This window comes from Paroedura picta, chromosome 8 (genome assembly GCF_049243985.1).
Source record: "Paroedura picta isolate Pp20150507F chromosome 8, Ppicta_v3.0, whole genome shotgun sequence".
In the NCBI taxonomy this organism is placed as follows: Eukaryota; Metazoa; Chordata; class Lepidosauria; order Squamata; family Gekkonidae; genus Paroedura; species Paroedura picta.
In genome coordinates, this window is record NC_135376.1 from 36,405,997 (window position 1) to 36,433,526 (window position 27,530).

Below are 27,530 nucleotides of genomic sequence, written 5' to 3' on the forward strand. Positions count from 1 at the left end.
CTGGACTTTTGTAACTCGCTCTACGCAGGCCTGCCCTCAGCCCTGACCCGGAAACTACAACTGGTTCAAAATGCAGCAGCCAGGATCCTCACAGCAACACCGTGGAGGTCTCATATCCGGCCTATTCTCCACCAGCTGCAATGGTTACCAGTTGAATTCCGGATCAGACTAAAGGTTCTGGTTATTACCTTCAAGGCCATACGCGGTCAGGGCCCAGTGTACCTGAGGGACCGCCTCCCCGCCTATGCCCCCAAAAGAGCTCTGCGCTCTACTACCACCAACCAGCTAAGGATCCCTGGCCCTAAAGAAGTCCGTCTGGTCTCGACCAGGGCCAGAGCATTCTCTGTTCTGGCCCCTACCTGGTGGAACGAGCTCCCAGAAGAGATCAGGGCCCTGACGGAGCTTAAACAGTTCCGCAGGGCCTGCAAAAAGGAGCTCCTCCACCAGGCATTTGGCTGAGACCAGACATAATCAACAGCGACCAAGGGCCCCTGCTCCCCCCCACCCCCCCCTCAGAATTCAATAAATAAACCACCCCCCTCAGAATCCCATCAATAAGCCCTGGACCTGTTTGTAGAACTATATTGTTATACCGTTATATTGTGCTGTTATTTTGGTTACAATTATTAGTTATCAGTTATACATGTTACAGACTGTTTAATGTATTGTTCTCTGTTATGATGTAAACCGCCCTGAGCCTCCGGGGAGGGCGGTATATAAGTATGATAAATAAATAAATAAATAAATAAATATATGTATGTATGTGTGTGTGTGTATGTACTGCATCTGCACCATTTAGAGGACAGTGGCCCCATGTTAGAGCAGAGGAATGCCGAAACATTAGGAAAAAATTGTAAGCCAGACCCTAAGAATCCTTTACTGTTACCCAGTTCCATCAAGAATCAGCCATCCAATATTTTCCAGTGCATCCATAGCACAGTATTGCTAAGAAAATGTATACAAGTACCTCTAAGCATATATAGAGTGATTTCCCTTCACCACTGAGCAACTGCAACCCTCTCCCCATATTCTTTGAATTAAGAAAAAGAAGTGATGGGAATGTGTCCCACATATGTCAGCACCTCTTTAAGGAATGAGGCCAACAAGCTGCAAAAAGTAGTGTAGTCTGCCTTGTTCCTCAAGTTCCCTCCATCTCTCAGCAACAACTTCACATCTTCCAATTGACAAATGAGAGGCTATTCCCATAATAAACATTTAATTTAGGATTGCCAAGTCCCCCTGGCCATTGGTGGAGTACAATAAATATAATGTGAACTTAAAGGGGGATTAGAAAGATTTGTAGCAACTGAGGGGAACCTCCACGGTCAGATGCACTAATCTTCTGAATCCCAGAACCAGGAGACAACACCAGGAAAAGGTGTCAGCCTCCATGCCCTTTTGTTGGCTGTCCAGAGGAACTGCGGGCACTGTGTGAGACAAGACGCTGGACTAAATGGAACATGTGTCTGATCCAGCAGGGTTCTTATGTTCTGAATTTTCTCACGTCCCCCTCCTGTTGCAGTCTCCAAGCCCCCCCCCCCCCGCTACTCCTGGGGAGAGTTAGAGGTCTGCAGTGGGAGGGAATATTTGGTGAAAATCTCCCCCCTTCCACCCACAGGATCCAGCCCCTTCTTTCACTGACATGTACGCTTTCCAATACTGTCCTTTGTATTACTCTTTTCATGTATATGATCTTATTTTCAGAGTCACCACAAGATGGCAGGCAAATGGCATTAATTGACTACTTTTTCTTGTTTTCAATATGGTTTGATGGCAATCTATATTAATAATCTGAAGTTGGTGTTCACTGGGGAAAAGAATTCTATGCTGAAATTTGTGTCCACAGTGTTCTTTTAATGAACAGATAGTGATTTTCAGGTTTATACCAACTATTGTTCACATACTTTAAATATTTAAGTAGCAACATTTGGAAAGTCTTATTAGTTTAATTTCGTTTATGTAGTTGTGTATAAGATTATTTTTGCTACCAAGAAACTGACTGCTCTAAAACTGTGTTTGTTCATGTTGTGTTATAAGATGGATGGCCAATGTGCGTGGATATACTATTAATTTTGAATTGAATGGATAAACTAGTAGTGATTTTCTCTCTCAGACTTGCTCTTTACTTCATAGCAACAGATCAAGCAACTCGAGGTAAAGCAATAAACAATTACAGAATATTACTAAAACAGCCGTGGTCTATCTGTATTGCAGTCTTTATCATGCATCTTAAAATTTAGTTAAGTAGTTTAAAATAGCATAGAGGGAAATAACATAATTTGGCAAAGAATGTTCCTTCAAGCATTTATTAAACAGGCTGGACCTTTATTGCCCAGCCATTTGGTAAGTAACCCTAACTGGTTGGCTGTTTTTTCCTATATGAGCCCCTCAGGACTTTAAGATTTGCTAGTGAAAACCTGGGCTGAATCTGCACTGGTTTTTTTATTCCCGGTGACCTCAAATTTTAAAAAGTAATCTACATGTTATTTGATTTCAGTTTTGATATTTAGCACTTTAAATTTTCCCTCTGCAACATCTATGATTGATCCACGGTAACACGACTTTCTCCCGCGATATCCAGGAGTGGATATAATTTGCTACATTTGAGAAAACCGCTCCCAAAGCCCCAGTATTATGTGTAGATGTCAGTATTGACTAGACTTCATGGAATGCTCAGGAATCTGTATAAATTATTTTCTGGTCTCCTTTTTGCAAAAAAAATGAAAACTTTTGTATTGTTGGATGTTTGAAAATTAGTGTGGTTCTCACACTAAACCTTGCAAGCCATCTTGTGTGAACAGTTTTCAATTAAAATACAGCTCATCAATATTATAAATTAAATCAACGTGGAGAAGGACAATCTGCTTCCTTTCCTGATAACACACAGATGTTACACCATAATAAAATATTGGCAAAGCTGCTCTTTTGGTGTAAAGGTACTGGGAAGGATGTTTGCTAGCCTATGCTCAAACCTCTTTCTCCCAAACATGAATCATAGAGTTGAAAGGGATCTCCAGGGTTATCTAGTCCAACCCCCATGCACAGGAACTACCTTCCCACCCGCAATGACCCCAATTTCATTCCCAAGTGATTCCCCCAAACACCAAAAATCTTCAGAATCTAGCCTGGCTTGGAGGGAATTCACCTACCATCCCACAGTGGCAATCAGCAATTCCCTGGGTAAGCAAGGAAGGGCCACAAGAGACAAACAATGGCACATCCCTTAAGTGGGTAGGCACTGGCACATGCCTACCCACTTAAAATCCACCTAATAAAATCATGTTGCATCAATGTATGACAGAAAGTTCCAAGCATGCAGATAGAAATCACATCCTTTTTAACGGTGAATATAACAAAACAAAGAGGCAAACTGAAGAACTAATTCTCGATTTGTCATATTCCAAATATAAAGTCCTACCACATAATTGCTGGTGAAGCTAAGAATTACTTGATTGGTTGCTGTAGTAACATACTTTGTTTTCCTTTTTTGGTAAATTGAATATGCCTCCTAACTCTATTGAAACTCCAGTTAGCAAACTTGTTTCTAAAAATCCCATCAAGACAGCAGCAGAGTCCAGGAAGTATTTGATCATACAGTTAGGTATACAGTGGGTAATCATATGGGTTCATCCTTTTTCAACCTTTTAACCACGGAGGAATCCCTGAAATAATTTTCAGGCTTTGAGGAGCCCCAGAAGTGGTGACATGCTTCTTCAGAGAAGTGAGTGCGGAAGTAAGATACAGGAGCCAGCCAGTCAATCACTGATCATTCACCATTTCCATTGTGGAGAAAGAGACTAGGGCCCATTCCGCACACATAGGATAATGCACTTTCAATGTGCTTTGGCAGCTGGATTTTCCTGTGTGGAACAGAATAATCTACTTCTAAAGTGCATTGAAAGTGCATTATCTATAGTGTGCAGACTAGGCCATGGTCTGTAGAGCAGCAGGGGAAGTGGGCTCCAGTGACATCTAGTGGTGTCAGCAGCCATCTGAGCTTCTGGAAAAGGCCATGTAACCCTGGTTGGGAATCCCATTCCCATACTATCCAGCCTGCCAGTTAAATCTGGTTTCTCAAGCTCTGTTCTGTCCCACACTCAGATGTGAAGCAGGGGAAAGCTAGAAATAAAGCATTATTTTTGATGACACCTTGCCTTTGATAAACCTCCCCCTTGAAACTTGCCTGGCACCAACTTTACTTCCTTTTCAGCACCAGGTTAAAAGACATCTTTTTATCCAGACTTTTAATTAATTATTTTGTCAGCTCTTATGGATAATTCTATAGATGTTTAATGGCTTGTGCTTTTAATTCTAAGTGACTCTGAGGAGGATTTTGAATAAATAAACAAATTTGATGAAATGTGTCTTAGCTGATACTTCTTACCACTGGTTCTTTTCTACAGTGGTTCTGATGGTCAAATTCCTCCAAAATGGGGGAAAGAGCAAGCAAATGAGAAGGTGACCAGAATCTCTTTCTAGTGGGTAGTTGTGTAAAGTAGCATAACAAAAATAGAGTCCGATAGCACCTTTAAAACCAACAAAGATTTATTCAAGGTGTGAGTTTTTGAGTGCATGCACTCTTCCTCATACTGAATCAACAATCATCATAAGTGTAGAGCTATAAGGCAAAATAAATTGTGGCAAATTAGTAAACTGTACCATAATATCCAAATTAAGCCCTATGATGCCATATGATAATTCTTTGCTAAAACAGATAATCAGTCCTTTTGAATTCAATAGCAGTACACAAAAACATTGGAGAAATAAAACTGTCTGTTACTAATTAATGGCAGACACTTTCCCAGTTGTGAAAAGAAATAATGAAAAGAGACTAGTGGCTGGTTCCATCCGTCTCCAACCAAGCATGGAAGCATCCCTGCTAGTGACAAGCTGTGCTGGCATGTATCTTGTCCTGAGACCAGAGTGTTAAATCTTTTCCAGGTATTTTTGCTTTTTCTAGCCTCCAGGTGGTAGTATTCTCTTGCCAAAACAATTCCAAATAGGGATGCCAGCCTCCAGGTGGGACCTAAGGATCCCCTGGAATTACATCTTATCTGCAGACTAAAGAGATCTTTCCCTGGAGAAAATGAATGTGTTGGAGGGTGGACTTTATGGCATTGTACCCTATAGAGGTTGCTGCCCTCCCCAGACTCCATCCCTAAACCTCCTGGAGTTTCTCAATCTGGATCTGGCAACCTTCCCCCCACAGCCCCCACCAGTGACCAGGGGGGACCTGGCAACCTTAATTCCATACCTTTGGTTTGTCATTTATTTGGTGCCTGCTGTTCTTCAGACTGAAGCCACTGATCGTCCACAAATCAAAGAATTTAGATTATTGTATACATCTCTTGATGTCTCAGCTCCAGAGGTGAAAAAGCCAGGTTCCCCATAGGTTGTTTCTATTATTTAATCATAATGTATTCATTCAATTATGATGACACAGAATTGTCTCGAACTAAGGAATGGTCCTATTGATATGGTGGTTTGAATGGCCTGTCCATTTCCCAGTTGTCTCGCCATTTTGAAATGCTAACTATCTCTTCCTTATTGTTTTCAGCAGCTTAGGACTGCAAATAGGAAGTAATATCAGGGAATGTTTAATGTCTAGGAGATTAGGAAGCAATGTTGGAAACTATTGCGGGAGTTCCCCCAAAAAACCCTGATATTTCACTATTTTTTAAATAAACAGTAAATCCATGACAAATGGGCAAAAAAATAAGACAGTAAACAGTGTATATAACCTTTTCAATTTAAATCCCAATAAATGTACCTCTCTGATTATGAAAACACTGTCAGTTTCGGAAGCAGCTGTGTGGGACACCATATGAACGGGGGCAAAAGCCCTTGTGGTGTTTACCTTACAACTTCCCTTCTGTGCCCTGAACTGCCTTCCTGCCTGCCTCTCTTCTTCTCTGTCAGGGCTAAAAACGGATCATGAGGGGACAGTTTCGTGAGGGGTGTGTGGACAAATTAATTCCTTCTTTCCTTTTGTTACAACCTGAACCATACTGGGTCCCTTTGCTGTTGTTTTTTGATGTCTAATTACAGGTTAGAGCAGGGGTAGTCAAACTGCGGCCCTCCAGATGTCCATGGACTACAGTTCCCAGGAGCCCCTGCCAGCGAATGCTGGCAGGGGCTTCTGGGAATTGTAGTCCATGGACATCTGGAGGGCCGCAGTTTGACTACCCCTGGGTTAGAGGATATTATTACAAATTTGATTGTAGTTTGGCCCTCATTTTCAAAGTACTTTATGGAAACTGGAGGAAAATAGTGAAGACTTGAGAGACCTTCTGTCTCATATGTTTCTATAAATAGCAATTAAATGGGGGCCCTGATTTGGATGGGGACCAGGGCACTGAAGCCCATCTTCCTTGCACTATTTTTCCAGTGTCAATGATGCCCCCCCCCCCAGGTATTACACCAACTTGCAAAATGGCATTGATGGTTAAACTGCATCCCACCGAGTTCTGATTTTGATCCAGATCTTCCCTTTGCAGGAGTTAATGTTTATAGTAAATTAGAGAGTTTGAAGATTCAACTTTTCTCTACCTGTATTATACTCCTGAGACTATGAGGCTGCCTTGGAACCTGACAGGCTTGGAATCTCTCCCCCCCCCCTCCCACCATCACCTCAGCAGCCTCCTTTCTGCTACATATAAATGAGAAACCACAAATGATTTCCACAGAGCCATCTGTTCCTCCCCCCTGCCATCTTTAGCCTTATCATCCTAAAATTGGCTTCTTGTCAGTTTCCCAATCTGTCAGGGATCATTTTGCCCATGTGTATATCTGAATTTCTTTTAAGATGAACTACAATTTAATAGTACAAATGACATACCAGTGGTTTTTTTTTTTTTTTAAGACAGCGAATCAAAAAAGGAAACAGCTGCTGGAAGCTGATTTACTGAAGGATCCGCTGGTGGGTGATACAGAAGCATTTCAGTTCAGTAACCGTGACTTTAACTTTTGCTTCCGTAAAGAAACTGGATGGAAGCTGTTGTGTATGTGGATCTGCTGAGGACTAGAGCTTGAGGCCTAAGGCAGGATTGTAATATCACAATTACAATTGGCCAGTTTGCAGCCAGATCCAGTCAGTTTAAAACATAAGTAACCAATAGTGTGTGCTGATGGGAACTTTCCATTGTTCTGCCGTGTATACAGAGGGGTGTTTTTTTTTGGGGGGGGGGTGCTTTTCCAATCCAGTCAGTTCAGCATGTGTCTTCTGCTGGGACCAATAAAGAGCTGAAATACACTTGCAGTGTCTGTGCCTCCTGAACCCACGGATTTAACAGACGCCTCAAGCTCGAATTTGCAGTTGTAAACAGCTGTGAAATGACCTTTAGAACAGGGGTAGTCAAACTGCGGCCCTCCAGATGTCCATGGACTACAATTCCCAGGAGCCCCCAGGAGCGAATGCTGGCAGGGGGCTCCTGGGAATTGTAGTTCATGGACATCTGGAGGGCCGCAGTTTAACTACCCCTGCTTTAGAAAATGGCCTCTGGACACTTGTGGGCAGCATCTACTCATGTAAAAAGAAATTAAATTGTAATTACTTGAATCCAGGTTGTTAAGAAGCTCAGCAGATATAGTACATAACAAAGGCTTCTTCCTGACCTCTTCCTGAGGCTACAGCCCATAAAAATTAGAGGTGAATCTGAAGTTGGTTCCTGATTATATTTCTGCATACGTGAAGGGTTATAAGGAAATTATTATCAGTAAGATTTCTTCAGATATCACACCACTGAAAAGTACCTTCTCAGCTTTTAATCCTTCAATTTCTCCAAGGAGCTCCTGATGGTATACCCCCTCCCCTTCTCACAATCCTGAGCCTTATGCGAGGTTACCCATGCTTAATTCTCCCTCTCCTGTTAAAATCTGTGCTTATATTTCCGATGGATGTTCTGATAATAATTATATAATTTTTACTTTATAATGCTTACATTTGTACATATTTATAGTTTTAATTTTGAATTGTGAAAATTATAGGATATATATTTTCTAATAATAAATAAACAAAACATTATGAGGAAAGTGCAACCTCTCCCACGTGCTTCTATGGGCAGTTCCTTGCTCCATGTGAATGGGATTTCATGCTGCAGCTGAAAAATCTAGAACTGGTAAGCATGCAGACTGATCAAATTATGTTATTACTTTCCCTATCCTCCCCACCCCTTGCTACCACACACAGAGGATTTTCTAGGGCCTGGTCCAAAATACTCAGCCTCTCCCTTCTTTTTCACCAATGTGGGGGGGGGGGGAGAACAAAACAAAAATGTAACAAATTAACTCACCAGATTGTCCTGTGCCTTTAAAAGGTAGTGGGAGACAATGCCCTGGGGAAAAGCTGAATCATTTCGCCTTGTCACATTCTTAGGAATCCCGGAGGCTTTGTTCTTGGTTAAGGCTGGAACCATGTGGGTGGCCAGCCTTCCCTCTCCCCTCAGGCTCTGCACTACAAACATTCATATATAGAGTAGTACATTCTATTATACAATCATGCTTAGGGTTGTGTTAATTGAAACTTTTTGAAAAGGTGCTTTAGTTATAGTCAGTACCATTATTAAGTAGTCACTTTATTATAGCCTTTCTTTCCTGTTTGTTGGAAGCCTTCCACCACCATCACCACCACCACCACCACCTGGGGAATTCAGAATACTTTATCGCAGTAAGACTGTAGGAGCATCATTCCAATGAATGACAACACCATCTGTCCCACTTTCTGCTCCCTTGTTTCATTTCCATGATTAAACTGGACTCTACTTACCATGACACAATTTCAGTGAGAATTCAGAAGTGTAAAGTGGTCTTTGCTTCTGTAATCCTTGCTCTAGAATTAGTCACATGGAAGCTACATGCGAATGTTATTCTCTGACAGCAGAGAGATTACCCTAATGAAGCTTTTCCATTCAACTCGGATGATACTGCTACCCCCCCCCCCCACACACACACACACACGCCATACACTCATGTTTCAGGTGATATAGTTTGGCCTAACAACCATTCCTCCAGTTTGATAGATGTTTCTTTGTCTGGCACAGTGTCACTTTGCAATGGTGATATTAACCAGTGAAGGAGGCCCATGTAGCTCATGCTCTTCCAGATTGTGCCACACCCAGCATGCCAGTTCAGAAATTGGGGCTGCTGCTTTTAGCCATTCACAAAACTGCAAAGAGAAGCAGAGGCACTTAAATTGAAGTAAGTATGGTTCTTCCACCTTTGCCTCTTCCTTTGGGTTTCCCTCCTATGCCATTTGCACACTGCTAGCCCCTGTGTTTTCCCACTCATACTTTTTCTGCACTGGCGGTGCTGTGCTGTGTTGCCGCCAGGTGTTTGCGATGAGGCAGTTTCTCCTGTGTCCCCATGAGGGACTGTTTTTGTCGGCACATCCCATCTACCCAGATTTCTGCCTCCACATGAGGCAGCTGGGGTGGAAAGGTTCCGCTGTGGGGGGGAGGTGGCATTTTTTTTCTGTTTAGGAACGTGGAAGCAATACTGTGTTCATAAACAAACAAACAAAAATGCCCCAAGCAGCTCAGCAGCGCTGCACAGCATTGTGGAGCTGCCTAGGGCATTTTGTATCCCTTCCAGGACATTGTAGTTGGGCCAAGGCGGCTCTTCCCTGAAATACGGGCCTGCCCTGGGACAGAAAAGGGAATGCAGAAATATCCGTGTTCCCTTGCCGTGGGGTAATCGAGGGCCTGAATCAGGTTAGGCCTGGGACGGCGCTATCATCATGTGGAAGCGGGGAACCAGAATAGTGTCGGTCGGGACCTAATTCCCCATGCGGAAAAGGTCTCAGTGCTGTTTCCATGTTGCTGTTTTAAAATTCAATTTATACCTGCTTTTGTCCCCAGTGGACACCTGAAGTGTCTTATTTTATTTTTATTTATTTACAAATCTGCATCATTCTGCTCTCCTGCATTTCATCCTCAACCATATGCTGTACGTTAGGCTAAGAGGGACTAACTAGCCCAAAGACACCCAGTGAGCTTCTCTGGCAGAGTGGGAATTTAAACCTGTCCCAGATGTTAGTCAAACACTCTAACCATCACACCATGCTGGCTTTCTCTCAGATTTCCTTCAAAGTGCCCTTCCCTCACTGTGCAGTGAGAAGCTGAGAGGATTCAGCATTATTTGTTGTCTCCTACATCAATAACAATCCTGCTTAGCTCTGAAGAGAAATAATGAGCATCTTTTGCTTATGCCATTGCTTTTAGCCTTCATTTAAAGCAAACCAGCTGCCATTGAGGTAGAAAATTAACTGCTGAAAGATGACTGAAGTTGAGCTGCAACAAGCAACCTTGGCAAGGTGTTTTAAAAGAATATTGATTCCTCTTGCTTCTCACTAGCCTTATGTCCATCTTTATGTCTAATTCTGGATTGGGCCATTAAGTGTGGGTCAAAAAAATCTGCATTAGGAGGCCAAGGACAGATTGGGGAGGATTTCTCCCCTAGTATTTTGAGAAAGGTTTTGCGTAAAATGATGAAATGCCCCAAAAGATGGTGGTGGTTAGAATCATCGTCACCTCATCATAATAAGAAGACACAATGTCTTCTTCTATAAGAAAAACATGCCACTGAGATTTCAGGAGACTATGACATTTATGTGACCATCTAGGAGGCTGATAGACAACCTTCAAGCGCATTGTTGAGGATTCCAAGCCTCAGTTAGAGTCAGCAAAGGGAAGGAGAAGGGTTATCAGGTAGAAGCTGGCAACCAGTGGGAGGATTGGTGGGCAGGGGTGTGGGTATCTGTATGTTATAGATGTTCCAATGATTCGTACAACAAGCCATTTTCACTTGAGTTGTGCCTGGCGTCTTGAGATATATATCAGCAGGAAGAAAGCTAGTGGGTTTTATTATTTTTCTCCTGCCACTGCTTGGAGTGGTGGCAGGTGACAGAGCTTTGCGGCTCCCGATTGGCCCCCTCGAGTTTTTATCCCGAACTTGCCCCGCACCTTTCTCCACCCACAATGCCCTTACTGCTTTATTTCTACCACTCCCACGGTGCGGTTACAGATAATGGACTACTCTTGTTCACTGCCCTAAGTTGCTGGGGAGGGCAGTATATGTAAATAAAATAAATAAATAGAAGGAAGATCGAATAAAAATGGTAAACAATAGGAGGATGGGAAAGTTAAGCTGAATTTAGGGCTGCCAACTCAATTTTTTGGAAATTCCTGGAGATTTGGGGATGATTCCTGAAGATGATGACTTTTGGGAAAGAAGATTTGATGCCATAGAGCTAGGGAAATTTACCTCTGTAGTCTGGAGATGAGTGGTAATTGTAGGAGAACTCCAAGCCTCACCTTGAGATTGGTAGTCACAACTGGAAAGACCAAAAAAGGTAGAGAGGAAAGCTGATGGGGTGTAGAAGCAAATGGGTGGGCTAGGAAAGGGAAGCAGAGGCTGCTGGGGAGAATCAGAAAAAGGTAGGTAGATAAGTAGCAGATGAGTGAAAGCAGGGGAGTAAGAACTACCCTGGGGAGGCAAAAGAAGAGAAACATAAAAGTTGTGGAAATTAGATGCTCTCCCCCTTTTAGTCACTATTTGTTTCTTCTTATTCTGCATCATGTGAAAGAAATGGATGAAACGGATGGATTTTTAAAAACTCAGCTCATCAAGGGGCATGAAATGAAATAAACTCAACTCTTTCACATTACAGTTCAAGCAAATGTTGCAATGTTTGAAATGCAGAAACAGAAACAATAGATTTTTCAGACAGCCGATTTTTTAATTACATATGCCCTTTGGTGTGGATGTGGCTCTCTTATAGTTTTCTTCTTTTTGTTGCTTGATGTGTACGTCTTTGTTTAATTTTGTTCTTCATGTTATGTATCAAATAACCAAAGGAGGAAACGGTGGTTTAACCAAACATTCTTGTTATGTCTAAAGAGAGACAGAGACAGCCACCTCATTCTCCGGCTTTTCACTGGTTTTGTCTAGTTTATGAGGTTGTTCTCTGGTCTGTAAAATGACACTTTATAAAACCACTTGACAGTGTTTTAAATAGCAAACCATAAACAGGCACTCTTTTTGTTGATGTTCTGCAAACCAGTGATGTAGATTATGTCCGTCAAATGCTGCATGACTTTTCCTGATAAATAGCTTTTCATGCGTATCTTATTAGTCTACATGGTGCATAAGGGCCAACAAGGGCAAGTTGTCAATCCCCTCTGACACTTCCTTACTGGCTAGGTCTAAATAAGTCTCTCTTCCCCTTCTTTAGGCATGACGCCTCTTTGACCATCTTCTGCTGGCACCAGGAGACTGGTACTTAGTATAATATCTGCAATGTGCTATGGCTCTTAAATTCACATGGAATAAGAAACATTCCTCATCTGAGCTAGTGTACAAATATAATTGTGAGAAGGGTGTAACCATTTTACTATTCTATAGTCAGACATATTATCTTCTGATATAAGAGGAGGAGGAGGAGGTGGTGGTGGTGGTGGTGGTGGTAAGTAGAATAGGAAAGGTCCAGTTTGTGAAAACCTGATGCCTCAGATGTAACAAGTACATCCTCATTTTATTTTAAATGTTTGTGATTTTTCTTTCTTCCTGTAGTACAAAAGATAAATGCAGATGTACCTTTTAAAAACTGAAGTTGTACCTGCTTTTAAAGTGGCATGTCTGTTTTTACCATAGTAGCCATTTTGCAAAGCTTGGGCTTTGAGATAGCTGCATCTGTAACAAAGATTGTTTCTGAGAAGGCTTGCAGTTTGGGGAACAAAAACCAGTACATGACACATGAATGCAAATAATCCAATAAACAGTTGGGATGCATTCATGGTTTAGAACGGCTCTTCTTACCTCACTGTACATACTTTGTGCACCGGAAGTACTTTACCCTCTCCCACAAAAATTAGTATTATTTGAATGTTAAGATACCCCACAGATAATTCTCCTGGACTTCAACAAATAATTTCTGATGTACAAAAGTAAAATGGCTCCTAGATGGTTGCTTGATAAATGTTAAAGTTCACATTCTCCTAAAGCTGCAATGGTTGGGGAGCAAAGGGAGCTGTAAGGGATGGGAAAGGAGTGGGTTGGGGAGCAAAGGGAGCCGTACGAGCCGTAAGGGAGTGGCGGGAAATAAATTGAAAATAACAATAACAATAATAATAATTTGATGCTGGAGGTTCAGAACTTGTAGTTTCCTGTATTTTCTGGACTAATAGAGCTATATATAGGATGCAAAAAAACAAAAGTTAGCATGCCAATAATTGCAAGTACTGGGAAATACTTGTTCAGTTCAGTTTCAGCTTCAATTTCCATGCCTTCATGGATGGGTCATGCTACTTATAGAAATGACATGCAGCCAATATCAAACTGCATATTCAACCTTTCACAGTTTTTTTTGCTCCTTAGTCTCTTATCCCTTTTAATTTTTTTAAATGTATAACCCAATCTAAAAATTAGGATAGACAACATTTTTAAAATCTCATTTATTTCATAATATCCCTATTAGGCATTCCAACATTATTCCCACTGAAGAAAAGTCACAGTGGTTATTTTTATTTTCTATTTATTTATTTATTTATTTATTTATATTTCTATACCGCCCATTTCTTTGCATCTCTGGGCGGTTTACACAGAACATTATAAGCCCATACATTTAGAAGGGTATCACTTTGCTTAGGCCTTCATTGCTAGGTAATTTTTTTTAGCAATACTAATGACAACTGAAACCTATTTCGTTTGCCTTCAAAATCTTCCTGACTCCTAGCCCCAGATATATAGATACCCAGCAGCCAATTGACAGTGGTGAGGGAAGGAGCTTTGAAGTTAATCAGAAATATCATTGGCAATAATAATAAGTGTTGGTTCTTATATGCCTCTTTTCTCTATCCAAAGGGGTCCCAAAGCAGCTTACAATCACCTTCCCTTTCCTCTCCCAGACACCCTATAACAGACACCCTGTGAGGTGGGTGAGGCTGAGAGAGCCCTCATATTACTGCTCGGTCAGAACTTTATCAGTGCCCTGGCAAGCCCAAGGTCACCCAGCTGGCTGCATGTGGGAGAGGAGAGGGGAATTGAACCCAGTTCACCAGATTAGAAGTCTGCACTCCTAACCACTACACCAAGCTGGCTCTCTCAAGGAATAATTCTAGGGTTGTCAGCTCTGGGCTGGGAAATACTTGATTTGGGGAGGGTGGGATATGGGAAGGGGAAGGAAGGGACTTTACTAGGGTAAAATGCCGTTGTCTACCTTCTCAAGTGGCCATTTTCTCAAAGGTTCACAAAACGGTGGGGGGCATTGCTGTGACAAATCCACACGGTGAGTAATATGAAGTCTTAAGAACCGCATGAGCATCTTTCAGGTTTCAAAAGCCAGCAGTCACCCTCACGTTAGAACAGTTCAAAACCCATTTAATGTAACCAGAGTCACGACATCTTTTGCACGGCGTCCTTGCTGTCCCCCATTTTATAGATTAGGAGCCGAGGGATTTTGTTAAAATTGGGAATAGTCATAAGTCCCCGCGGCAAAACACACACGCATTTCGCCTCCCCGTTTCCAAGCGCGTCCTTAAAAGAGCGACGGGGCGGGAAGAGTCTTCCCAACTAGAGTTAACTCCGCCTCCTGGTTAATTCACCTTCCTTACAAGGCTAGAGTCAGGAGCGTCCCTCCCTCTCAAAAAGAGCAGAGCTGCATCTGACAAGCCGGAAAGCTCCGTGTAGACGGCAAGAAGAGTGGCTCCGGCTCCTTAGAGGAATGGTGCCATGTAGCCGCAAGAGCTGAGACTGGAACTGAGACTCCTCGTGGTCTTGGCATAGAGTAGGTCCAGGAGGCAGGGCAGAGGGGAAGAGAAACTGTCAGGGAAACTTGGGGTGGAAATGCACTGGTAAGGTAAATGGCAACTTGCTGTTTTGTTTCTCTGGGCTAAGTTTAGGACAGGATGGGTAAGATGCCAATCCACCATTCCTAGTGCCTTGACACTGATGTGGGTACATCGTCTTGTTTATGCTCCTGCCGAAATCAGGTTCAGTCGGCTGGGGAATAATGGTTCTGTGCCTCATTTTAGGCACCTGTTTCTCTTTATGTCTGTGTTTGAGTTTTCTTGAAATAATTTGGTCAGGATTCTGCTGCTTGTCCTGCAGAAATGGAAAAGTCCTTCCTCCTTAGAAAACAAGCTTTTAAAAATGACTGCCTTGTCCAGGTGGTATATTTCTCTGCAGAGGTATTGGGTAAGTTTTCAGGTTCTTTTCTTGCCTGTCTTAACTTGAAGACAGTGTGAATTAGATTTCAGTCCCTCTAGTTCAGTGATGTCTGTAGTATTTTTTCAGGATGTCAGGCAAAGAGTCCTTTATTTGAGAATTCCAAGCGTTGATGCTTGGAAATTTGTGCACGCCAAGTGTATAATCTTGCACTAAGCTTGTCGTCTTGTTATATGTCAGGATCATCAAGCTGTTCTAAGGTTTATTCTTTGAGTATCTTGGGGGATATACAAAATCATGTCTTGGTGCTGAAAAATGAGCACTGCTAGACTTTTAAAAAAATTACCTAGCAATGTAGTCCTAAGCAAAGTGATACCCTTCTAAGTGTATGGGCTTATAATGGCAAAGCTATGTCTAGAGTTGCACTATAATACAGTTCTGCTCTGACTCTGCCTTATTATTTTAGATGGAGATCACAGATTAAATACGAATTTTGCACCAACCAAAAAAACCAGAACAGTGGCTTGCTTGATACCGCCTAGTCTAAGAAGAAGCTATACAGACAGCATGTTTTGATTCTTGTCTTCACAAGAATACATTTGTACAAGTCTAATTCTCTAACAGTAAACCTGTAGCTTTTCACAGGAGTCACCAAACCTGTAGAGTTTTGGCTTGGGGGTTGTTTGTTGTTTTCTTCTCTTTTTTTGCAAGGAATAATGGATCTGTTTCTGGCATCAACTAATGTTAACTCCGCTGAAGTCAACAGAACGTGGAAAGTGGTTTAAGCTGAATACTAATTTATTTCCTCTTTGATGATTGATGCCTAGATTTCTTGACATTCGCGTCAACCAAGTAGTTCTAAAGAATATTTATTGCAAAGTCTGCAGTGTGGTGGGATCACTCTTGTAAGCAAGAGCTATAGATTTCTCTTGAGACACCCCACCGGCGAATTCCTCATGACGGCTCTACCCTGCATATTTGGGACTAGCTGATGAAGATGGAAGTATTGCGCCGTTCTTCTGTCTTTGCTGCAGAAGTGATGGAAGTGTTTGACCGGTCTCCCACTGACAAGGAACTAGTATCTCAGGCCAAGGTTCTCTGCAGAGACTACATTCACTCCAGGCTGATTAGGGCTGGAATTGGCTGGAACAAGCCTGAATACAGCGCACCTGCTCCTGGTGGCAAGTTAGCAGAGGTGTCGAACATACTCCTGAGATTAGGTAAGTGCAACAATTCTCAGTGTCACTCTGAGAGTGGCCAGGTAGAATTCCAAGAGCTTCTGGGCGGATGAAGGGAAATGTTATTTAGTGAGGAACTTGGCAAGGGATGGAGAAGTCTTACTGATTTCTGTTAGTACATCCAAGGGAACAGTACTTGATCATCGTCAACTCTCTGGAAAATGTTTTTTGCTCCCAGCCCAAATGCATTTAAAATATGGTTCTGTTGGATTGGAATACTGCCATTAGCCCTCTCGGTTGGCCATAATAATAGGTTAAAAAATTTTTAAAGACAAAGAAAAGTGAGTGTTACATCTGTTTTCTTAACAGTGAATGTTGATTTCCAGTGTCCCTTGACTATAACTCAGAGTGAGAAAGAGAGATCTTAAATTGTGCAGTTGCCTGTACAGTTGGATGCATTTAGGGGTTGTAGTAATAGCTGCGTTTTGTGAACAAAAAGCTACTAGCGGTCTTCTATCATTTGCCTTGGCTTTGTCTTTCTTTAGCATGAGCTTTGGTGTCGTTAATGATACCTTGTCAATATTTAAATGCAATTGACAGGAAGTAACAGTCATGCGGCTTTCAAGAAATATAGGAATGTGTCCTGTAGTGCTGCTTGTTCCTGTTTTCTGCCACCACAAATACTATAGTACCGTGTGCTTATGGCATTTGCTAATCGAGTTGAAATAGTTACATTAAGTTCTCCTGCATACATTGTAAGAACCTCTCAGTCACGCAATTTCCCACCTGTTCATATATGAACATGCTGAGTCAGACCTCTCTGGTCCATTAGGCTCAATACTCTGTTAGAGGACTCAGACTGGAAAAGTCTTTCTGAGACCTGCTCCTAGAGATTTATTTATTTATTTCACTCGAGATTTATTTATTTACATTTCTATACTGCCCTCCCCTGTGGCTTAGAACAAGTTACAGTGAAATTCATGGTACAATACAAGGAATGTCATCATTGAGAACATAGAATAATTGAGAACATGTAATATTTCTAACACTAGAGCTCATAACAATAGAATGTTTAACATTTAACACTTAATTATAACATTATGACTTTACAGCTTGCTATTTTATGTTATTTCAGCACTGTGGTTTGACCTACCTGTCTCTGAAAGATGTAGTTGGTGGGGATTGAACCTGGAACCTATATGCAAACATATGCTCTTCAGCTGAGTATCAGCCTCTCTTTTCATCTAAAGCGGTAGAAAAGAACAAGAGTCCAAACTAACAAAATTCCTGGCAGGGTAGGAGCTTTCATGAGTCACTTCTGCTAAAGGAAGAGATCTGAATGTAATAAACGAACCTTGTTTTAATCAACGGAGAATCTGTTAACTCCTACCCCCCTCCTCCAGAGGCATACCCATCTTGGATGGTACACTGTTTTATCCTGAAGGCATCAAAGTCTTTCTTCTATGCTGAATGGAGGGACAGAGTTGGCTGGAGGTGCTGCTAGCATTGCTTCATCATTCTGCCAGTTGTGTCCTGATCTTGCCATTGTTTTCTTCATTGTACATTCTGCACACATTGGATAATATACTTTCAATGTGCTTTTGCAACTGGATTTTCCTTGCAAAACAAGGAAATCTACTTCTAAATTGTTTTGTAAGTACATTATTCAGGATGTACGGAATAGTATCTTTTGTCTCCACTCCGGGGTTTTTTCCCTGCTGTTCTTCTTCCATCTTTGTTTTCCTTTTTCTTTTCCACTTAATTCTCCCTCTCTCTTGCTCTTTCCTTCTCTCTTTCCTGGCCAGGAGTGAGGACAGGATGTATGATTTGTATTCTTTTGACATGTGGGTGGTGAATATAGTGAGTGCAGGAACAAATCTGAAGGTGTCTCCTTGGCGACTGTCCTGACTGTTACATTCTGATTAGAATTTGGTTGATAGGTACGAGAACTTGGCATTCCATCTGAGCAATGCTGCTTGAAACTTAAACATTCATAGAAGCCTTGAGGGAAATGCTCCTTCTCTCTAAAGCTACTTCCTACCCACACACAGGCGGCCCTTCTTTCTCTTCTCTCAAACAGCTAGATAAGGTTTCGGAAGTCACACTGCAATTCTACTGTTTCCCAACTATGTGCCAGGAATCTGAAGCCCCAGATTTCTGCAGCCCCTACCAACTGGTACAACATGTTTAACCTGTTTTAGCCTATTTAGAATGGCCGGGGAATTCCTTGTGTACATGTCATGCCATAAGACACCCCCCCCCCTTCCCTAGCCCTTGCCCTTCCAAATTATTTCAGCAGGTTTAGTATGGAATTTAAATTTGTAGATGTCTTGGTTATCATTCAGCAGGAAATCTCATGACTCCATTCCAGGGCTAAATCACTGGCGTAAATGTAATATAGTTTAAGTTTCGAAGCTGAACTTGTCTTTAGTGAGCCTGTGGGCCAAACTTCACAATAACACTGAATTTCCATGATTACAATTCTTGATTTCTAATTTGGTTCTCGAAACCTTCAGGGGAGCATCTGGATTGAAGCCATCATGCTGGAAAGGGTTTTTTCCCCCCTGATTTTTTTTTAAACTCCCCATTGTGCTGTTTTTCCCAACTGAAAGTACTTCCCAATTTGCCTGCTAAGGCTGGTAGGAGAAAAGGAATGGCACAATATTACTGAGTTTTTAAGAAAGTCCAGGGGAGGCATTTAAATTGGGGGAAAATGTTAAAAGCACCTGCCCCATCACAGGAGGCCCAGTCTCCTTGTTGCTTTTGGAGTCTGAATTAAATGCTGAGGTTTCCAGTCATAGGTCACCAACATCAGATATAGTTTGATGTTATAACAAAACACAACAAAATTCCCAGTGTCAGATACTATGACGAGAGGAAATAGTAAATCTACAGGCGAATAGCAATCTGAAAACTTTAGGCTATTACAGGATGGGAGAATTGTGACAAGGGGCATACATTAATCTGGAGATGACTTCATGTGATTAGCGCTCAGAAAGGACCATGGTACAAATCTTAACTACCGTATTTGCCGGCGTATAAGACGACTGGGCGTATAAGACGACCCCCCCAACATTTCCACTCAAAATATAGAGTTTGTTACATTACATTACAGTACTATGAGCCACTATGGGCAGCTATGTCTATCCCAACTGAAGTGCTCCCGGCATATAGGACAACCCCCCCCCCCAGTTGGAGGCATGTTTTTCAGGGGGGAAAAGTAGTCTTATACGCCAGCAAATACTGTATTATAAAAACTTGGAAAATCTCATGAGTGTTATGTCATAACTGGGGCTGATTACATGCCTGCTTATAAATAAGCACTGTGGGAAACTTTTCTTCAAGTAGAATAACCAATTTTTGGTGTTAATCTACAGCTCATAGTGCTTCCTGGAGAGTTAACACTATCCTCCATCCTTTCTTGTCACCAAACGTGTTTTGCTGTTCGGAAGCAGCTACCTTATGTTCCTTTCCCTTTTCTGCTTTATTTTAGAAGGAATCTCAGATTCCCAGTGCAAGAAGCCCTCCACCCCCAGGCCTGTATGTGACGTTCTCTCTTATCAGCCCTTTCCATGTATACACCACATTTCCTTTCTGTTTTATCAGATCACATGGAACAATTCAACCATTCAGAGGGTCAAGAGTTTTCCTTGCAGGTGTCTCCAAACTTCATGTGTTTCATCTGCTTAATGGTAGGCTTAACTGAGTCTGCCAGATGGTTGCATAACTGATGAACAATCATTATGTTTTGGAGTCCCGAGAATGCTGGCTTTCAAATCCCATCTGTATGTTGCTAATGACTACACTGGGAAAGCCTTTTTCAATTTTTTGACTGTGGAGGAACCCCTGAAATATTTATCAGGCTTTGGGCAACCCTGGAAAGAGAGACATTACCTTTCAGAGAAGTGGATGCAGAAGTAAGAGGCAAGGGCCAGCCAATCAATCAATTGATCATTTACCATTTCCTTTGTGTAGAAAGAGACTAGGCCTGTAAATCCTTGCTATAGTTCCATGAGATGGTAGGCTTATGACTTTATTTTGCAGTGGCAATATCACAATATCCTGTCCATATGTTCTAGAACAGTCTGCCTGCCTATAATAAGCTGTCGATGGAGAATGGCCATTCTGTTTCTTGCTTATCTAGCTCATCTGGACTAGGGGTCTGCAATCTATGGATCAGGACACAATCAAATATGACTCTTTGAAACAGGAATCTTAAGGTATATTGGAAGAATGAGTGGAAAAGCTGGATACGAAACAAGAACAAAAATCTAACCTGAGAAAACAAGTCCGGAATCTAAAAGTTGAACAAAAAATATTAAAATTAGAATACAAATATTTATTATTTAGTACACATTAAGAAGATTAAAACAGCTTTAAAATATAAAAATCAATATGTTCAATATAGCATGTACAGTCTTTATGGTTGCACATGGTCCAAAGTTCACACATGAGGATGCATGCATAGGATTGCATTTTGGCCTTGGACAGAGTGGTGGTTTTTGACAATTCTGATTCTTTATTGTGAAGTCTGCATCTGGAATCATTAATATAGCTTATTGGGAGCTTAACACTTTGTGTTTCTTATGCTACCAACCAGGTCTTACTGTAATATTGTGATATATGTGTGCATATATATTAATTTATTTGCTTATCTTGTGCTCTGGATCTTGACTTAAATTGTCTCTTAGTAAAATATTGTAGATCCCTGATCTGGAGAGGTGGAAGATCAAGTTTGGGAAAAGGAACAGAGGGGCACCTCTGGCCCCATAAGAGTCTGAGGAGATGGTGGGTGGAGGAGCAGCAGCAACAGAGAGTCTCCTAAAGATGAGTAGCCACCCCCCCCCCCCGACCTCTCCTTCTCCCTCTTCCAGCCCTTCTCACCTCCTTTGCCAGCAGTGGCAAGTGGCATTTAGCAGCCCTGGGGGTACTTGGGAGTGGTAACTTGCTCTAGAAGTCACAAAAACACTACGGTAAAACCACAGAGCATCCATGGAGGCACTTCCCCTTTTAATCAGACGTGCTGGCAGAGTGCCCCAGTCCCATTTCCTCCTGCTGGCACTTTCTGTGCCAGCAGGCAACACCACAGATTGCCCAGAGATTTCTCACCATAATGATTTGAAGGAGCGATTGAGAAGACTGATGAAAAGCTAGAGTGCTTGTATGCATGCCCAGTCACGCTGAATAGCTGGTTGTGTATGCCTGTATTGCCTGTCTGAGGTGGGCAGTGATGGCAAGAGTAGCTGCTACTCACTTCCAATGGCCCACCCAGTGAGAATGGATGCATTGGACTCCTTCTGGTGCTTGGCCGCCTTCAGTGGTGGCATGCGTCCCTGCGGCAACAGAGCAAGGCTGTGGAGCTTGAATCTCTGCACTCCCTACCACTTCCTCTATGAGTGTAGAGCAGGGCTAAGGAGGAGCCACACTACTGCCAGAGACCTTGTATGTTGCCTGGGATGTGATAGAAGAAAGTCAGAGTACAAAAGTGAGTAAGAGATGAATCCCCTGATCCAGCATGCATGCCTTCCTACCCCACTCTTAAAGCTGCTCTGGATCCATCACCAGTCCCTACGCTGCTTCTTACATGTTCACTACTACAAGGGTCCCCAACCTTCTTGAGCCTGCAGGCATATTTTGGAGTTCTAACCTGACATGGTAGGCACAGCAGCAAATGACTGCTGCAGGAATTAGAGCCAGCCACCAAATGATTGCTACAGCTTAACTTCAGAAAAGCCTTATGCTGTGGTGGCAGCTGTTGCCAAAGCAACATTTTAAAAAATCTGCACAGCCAATCAGAAACCTTGCTTGGGAAAAAGCCCTACCCATCCACTTCCTAAAAGCACTTGATGGTCTCCAGAAAAGGTGTCCATGGGCACCACATAGGGAACCCCTGCACTGGTACTACAGGGGCTGCCCAAGACCCTCCACCCCACTAGACATTTGGCCCTGCTGATTCCAGGCAGCCATATTCCAGTGGTGGCTTGAAAGGAATTAACTGGCATTAAGTGACTTTTGGAACTTCCATATCTGTTGATTCTGGTCTTCTAGAGCTGCCCTGATGGAACATGGATGGCTTTTGATGAGCTTATTTTTATCTGTACATTGTTCATTGGAATGCCTAGTGAGTCAAATGCTTGTTAGACATCTTGCTTTTCTCTCTGATGAATGAGTGGGGGCAGTGCCAAAGCCATAGCTCTCCTAAGACCCCCAAAACCTTGCAAACATTTCTGAATCCTCCTTTCAGTTTTTCTTAGGATAGGCTTGAACCTGATATCTCATTACAAAGACTTGCAGGTGGTTACTGTCTGGCTATTTGCCTAACCAAATTTTCCAGATGTGACTAGGAAACCAATATTGAATGTGGTCTGCTGCTAAATCTCCTTTCCCACACATCTGTGGGAGAAACACAGGACCAAGAAGAATGCTGAGCATACTGGAGGCCTGAGGCATGAAGCTCCCTTAATCTGCCAAGCCAATGAGAAACCTGAGAATCAGAGGTCTCCAGATTTTAATATCTCCTGCCCATATTAGTGTGAAATAGCTGACAACATATTTGGTCTAATTAATATTTCGCGGCTTTGGGCGGGCCGTATGCTTCTGTTGTGTTCCAGCCCATGAAATTACTTCTTTGGTTAGGTACAACCTTGACAGGGTGTTGAAAAGGGTGTATGCTCTGAAAGCTGTGAGGCACTCAGTTACCCCATATCCTTTCTGGAAAGCAACCCCCCCCCCAATGATCTCTTGAGTAAATGAGGCAACATTGTTCTGAAGATAGTTGGAAGCCTCAGGAGCAAATTTGGAGATAGATAGATAGATAGATAGATAGATAGATAGATAGATAGATAGATAGATAGATAGATAGATAGATAGATAGATAGATAGATAGATAGATAGATAGATAGATAGATAGATAGATAGATAGATAGATAGATAGATAATTTCTGAACAGTTCTTGCTGTTCCTTGGTCCCAGTGTAAGAATCAAGCTGTTATGGTCTACATTTTCTCCCATATCTTGCTTTACTCTTCTTTGGGCTTTTTAAAATGTGCAAATCAGAAATTAGTAATAACATAATTCTTCATCTGTTTGAGATTATTCCCCCCCTTTCAACTAATGCTGAATATGCTTATTTCTAAATTGTCTGTCCCCATTACTAAATTTTGCAACCTAAAGTAAATTAAAACTGACCCTTGGTGGGGGAAAGGATAGAAGTTCACTACGAGGGCTGAATTTACAGGTGTACTACACACAGCTGGACATGAAGATGGGGACAGGCTATGGTTCAGTACCACAGCATCTGCTTGGCATGCAGAAATTCCCAGTTCAGTCCCTGGTATTTCCAATTAAGGACTAAGGTAGTAGATGATGTGGGTGGCCTCAGACTGAGACTTTGGAGAGCTGCTGTCAGAGTAGACCCAAAGGTAGGATTGCCAACTCTGTGCTGGGAAATACCTGGCGATGCATTACTAAAGCAGCCATTTGTCCACGTGTACAGCAGCAGACCTGCTGTCTGAAGCTCTGTCCATGAGACTGGGAGTTCAATCCCAGCAGGCGGCTCAAGGTTGACTCAGCCTCCCATCCTTCCGAGGTCTGTAAAATGAGTACCCAGCTTGCTGGGGGGTAAACGGTAATGACTGGGGAAGGCACTGGCAAACCACCCCATATTGAGTCTGCCATGAAAATGCTAGAGGGCATCACCCCAAGGGTCAGACATGACTCGGTGTTTGCACAGGGGATACCTTTACCTTTACTGACCTCTATCACCCGGAGATGTTGAAATCCCAGGAAGTCAGGTCAGTGATACTGACCCACATGGACAAATGAAGTGGTTCAGTATTGGGCAGTTACATGTGTTCAAAATAAGCCCTGAACACATTTTATGATGCTGCAGTACCATTATTCTCATGTCAAGCATCTTGCTTGAAAGTGTTGCTTCTGATATGTTAATCTCAAATTTATCACTCTGCCTGTACAAAGAAGCACACAGAATTTCCTTGCAATTTATAATGGCATCTACTTTCATAGGCAGGCCTTGGAAAGGACCACATGATTGAAGTAGCTGCTTGGGACATCACATTTGGGAGAGAGGTGATATAAAGGGTGGCAATAGGCTGACTTGCACACATCATCCCATTTCAGGCCTCTCTTGCCACACATACCTGAATGTATCCGTTTGTACAGCCTGCACTTTCCTCCTCTTCTAGGCTTCTTAGCCTTGCAGGAGGAAAGCAAGCTCCACCATACTCCTTCTTGCTGGATTCATGGGCTGAGGAGGTGACGGGTGCTCACAATTGCCCCACCGACTCATCTTGTGCTTGAGGTGGTAAAATGCCTTGAGTTAACCCTGCACAATGTACACAACAACCATTAAATAGCTGTGAGTCTTTCTGCAAGAGCCTGAATGCTTTCTTCTTACTTTGGAAGAATTTTGCTGATGTATGCTATCCTGTAGTGGCATAAACAAAAACTGAAAAAAATGGAAGACTCCTATTCCATGTTGGAAGTTATTAGATATAAATGCAGTCCAGCAAGTTATTTATTCCAGGGTTTAACAGGAAAGTTCCTTGTTCTAGAGTTGATTCATCACTAGGGATGGGCACGAACCTAAAAAGGGCAGTTCAGTTTGGGATAGCCCACAAACCCAAACCCCAAATCATGAACTGGCCCAACCCAAATGGGTCTGAATTGAACCAGTCCAGCAAGTTTGGTTCCACTTTTATCTGGCCACGGCTTGCTACAGCTGGGACAAAGGGGGTGGGGGCCACCCTGCAAGGAATTTCTCTTCCCCCTTTCTCCTTGTTGGGGCCAGGATGGGGGAAATCAGCTGGAAAAGGACTTCCTTTCCCCCTTTCTCTTGGCCATGGCTTGCTGCAGCCAGGAGAAAAGGAGCAGGGATCACCCAGGAAGGGTTAAGTGTTTGCCAGCCATTTAAACCTACAGCTGAGTGGTGGACTCCATGCTACTCAGGTGTTAGGCTTAAAAGGTTGGCAGCCATTTAACCTTTCAGTTTTGCTTCCCACTGCTTTGAGAAGGGAGTTAGCAAAACCTAGCAGCTAAGTGATGGTCTGCTGAGCTGTTAGGCTGTGAACCCTGTAACCCTTTGGTTTTGCTTTGCCCCTTTGAAGAGGGGGGAGCAAAACTAAAGTGTTAAGTAGTTGCCAGCCAGCCATTTAAACATAACACCTGAGTAGCAGACCCCGCACAGCTACATAGTTGGGTTTAAATGGCTGGCCCTGAACAGCCAAACTGAACTGGCCCAAAGTCCAGGGAAGAACCTTCCCTGAACATCAGTTTATGAGCTCTGAACCAGCCCAAGTTCATGCTGTATTTTGGCTTGAGAGCTGGTTTGTACTCATCCGTAGCTAACAATGCGAATTATGCATATATTCTCACAAAAAATGTTATTGTGTTAACCATAGCCAGTAATCTGAAGGGTACTGAATTCTATCATTGGAGCAGTACTGCCATCTGTTTCATTTATAATAAGGCCTAAGGCAGTGGTCCCCAACCTGCGGGCCGCGGCCCGGTGCCGGGCCGCAAAGGCCATGGCGCCGGGCCGCGGCTCCCTCTCCCCGCCCCCCCCCCCCCCGCAGTAAAAAACTTCCGAGGCCGCAAGCTTGCGGCCCGGGAAGCTACTTACTGTGGGAGGGCGGGGAGAGGGAATCAGGGCCGGGCCGCGCCCGTGCAGGCCGCGCCGGCTCGGCCCGATCTGCGGGCGCGGCCGGGCGCGGCTCGCGGGTGCGGCCGGCGGGCGTGGCCGGGCGCGGCTCGCGGGTGCGGCCGGCGGGCGCGGCCGGGCGCGGCTCGCGGGTGCGGCCGGCGGGCGCGGCCGGGCGCGGCCCGATCCTCGGGCGCGGCCCGCGGGCGCGGCCCGAAGCGTGGGCGTGGCCCGCACGGGCGCGGTCCCTGCGGGCGCGGCCCGATGCCCTGCCGGTCCCCAGCCTAAAAAAGGTTGGGGACCACTGGCCTAAGGTACTCATGTGACATAACAAAGCTTGTATAAACCTTGACTCATTACTCTCTTGTTGAGAGAAGCAATTTGGTGATGTTCTCATCAAAGAATATGTTATCTAATGTGGACTTGGTTGCTGTATGCCTCATCATCTGCTGTTGCTGCTAAATCCATTGAGTTATCATAAAGTCACTATATGTGACTCACAGATTGTGCAAATATTTCCATCTGCTGTGGAATTGTAAAGTAAATAATGTAAAATATCCTTTCCTGCAAGAAACTGGCTGATTTTGGCAATTAAATTATTAATGTAATGTTGATGCTCGTTGCTTTATGAAACTACTGGCAAAGGCATCTGATTTGATAGGTTCTTGCAAAGACTGAAGTAGAGCCTGACACAGTTTTAGCCATTTCACGCAGTGGTTAGCATTATATGTTGCCGACTGCAAGTAAGTTAAAATCTTTACATGTTGATTGTGAAGATTTCTTTAGCAACAATCTCTTCTGTCTAGTGGCGCCATGTATTCCTATGGTTGTCAGCTCTGGGTTGAGTAATACCTGGAGATTTGGGGGATTGTGTCAGTCCAAGGAGGGCTTTGGGGAGGGGAGTGACTTCAATGGAGTCTGCCTTCCGAAGTGGCCATTTTATCCAGGTGAACTGATCTGTTGCCTAGAAATTAGTTGTAATCCTAGGAGATCTCCAGTAACTACCAGGAGGTTGGCAATCCTATGCATTCCTCATAGTTTAAAGTAGTTTCATCTTCAAAAAATGAACACAGCCTCTTGAAACTTAGACAGATCCTTTGAGGAATTTAGGCTTAGGAACTCTGCATTTTTGCTTTTATCTGTTGACCAGTAGTTAAGCTCACTTTAAAAGTAGGTAGGAAGGAGGGCTCACCCCCCAGCTCCTTTTGCGGCAAGGCAGGAGCTGGAGTTAGAGCAGCTGCCATTCTGGCAGCCATTGCAGGCCCCTCATCACATACCCTGCACCTCTTGGGTGGAATGGAAGCACTTGGAGGGGGAGGGACTATCCTGGCAGTGTGGCCCTTTGTCTTGTGGGGAGGTGGACGGGCAGCCAGGGCAGAGGTCTCTGGTGGCCCCAGCTCAGCGTGGAAGCCATGCAGAAGGTTCCAGGAGCCCGAGCACCCCAGCCTCAGTGCTCTGCGCACTACGGGGTGGCTACTGACGGCACACCAGTTCCTCTAAGTGGCTGTTGGATTGCATATTTTTTTTAATATATA

The 27,530-nt window shown here is 43.3% G+C and overlaps 1 protein-coding gene across 5 annotated transcripts in view; it reads left to right on the forward strand.

Annotated features, from left to right (window-relative positions):
* Positions 1-14,611: 14,611 nt before the first annotated feature.
* BOK (BCL2 family apoptosis regulator BOK) overlaps positions 14,612-27,530 on the forward strand; it is a 28,534-nt gene continuing 15,615 nt past the window's right edge. Inside the window, exons 1-2 of one of the 5 annotated variants that reach the window (XM_077349052.1) lie at positions 14,612-14,851; positions 15,987-16,379. In XM_077349052.1, the coding sequence (XP_077205167.1) occupies positions 16,151-16,379 (229 nt within the window). In that variant the 5' untranslated portion in view covers positions 14,612-14,851; positions 15,987-16,150. Of the gene's footprint in view, positions 14,852-14,875; positions 15,190-15,986; positions 16,380-27,530 lie in introns of those variants that run through there. The other 4 variants (XM_077349048.1, XM_077349047.1, XM_077349049.1 and 1 more) reach the window with 4 other exon arrangements.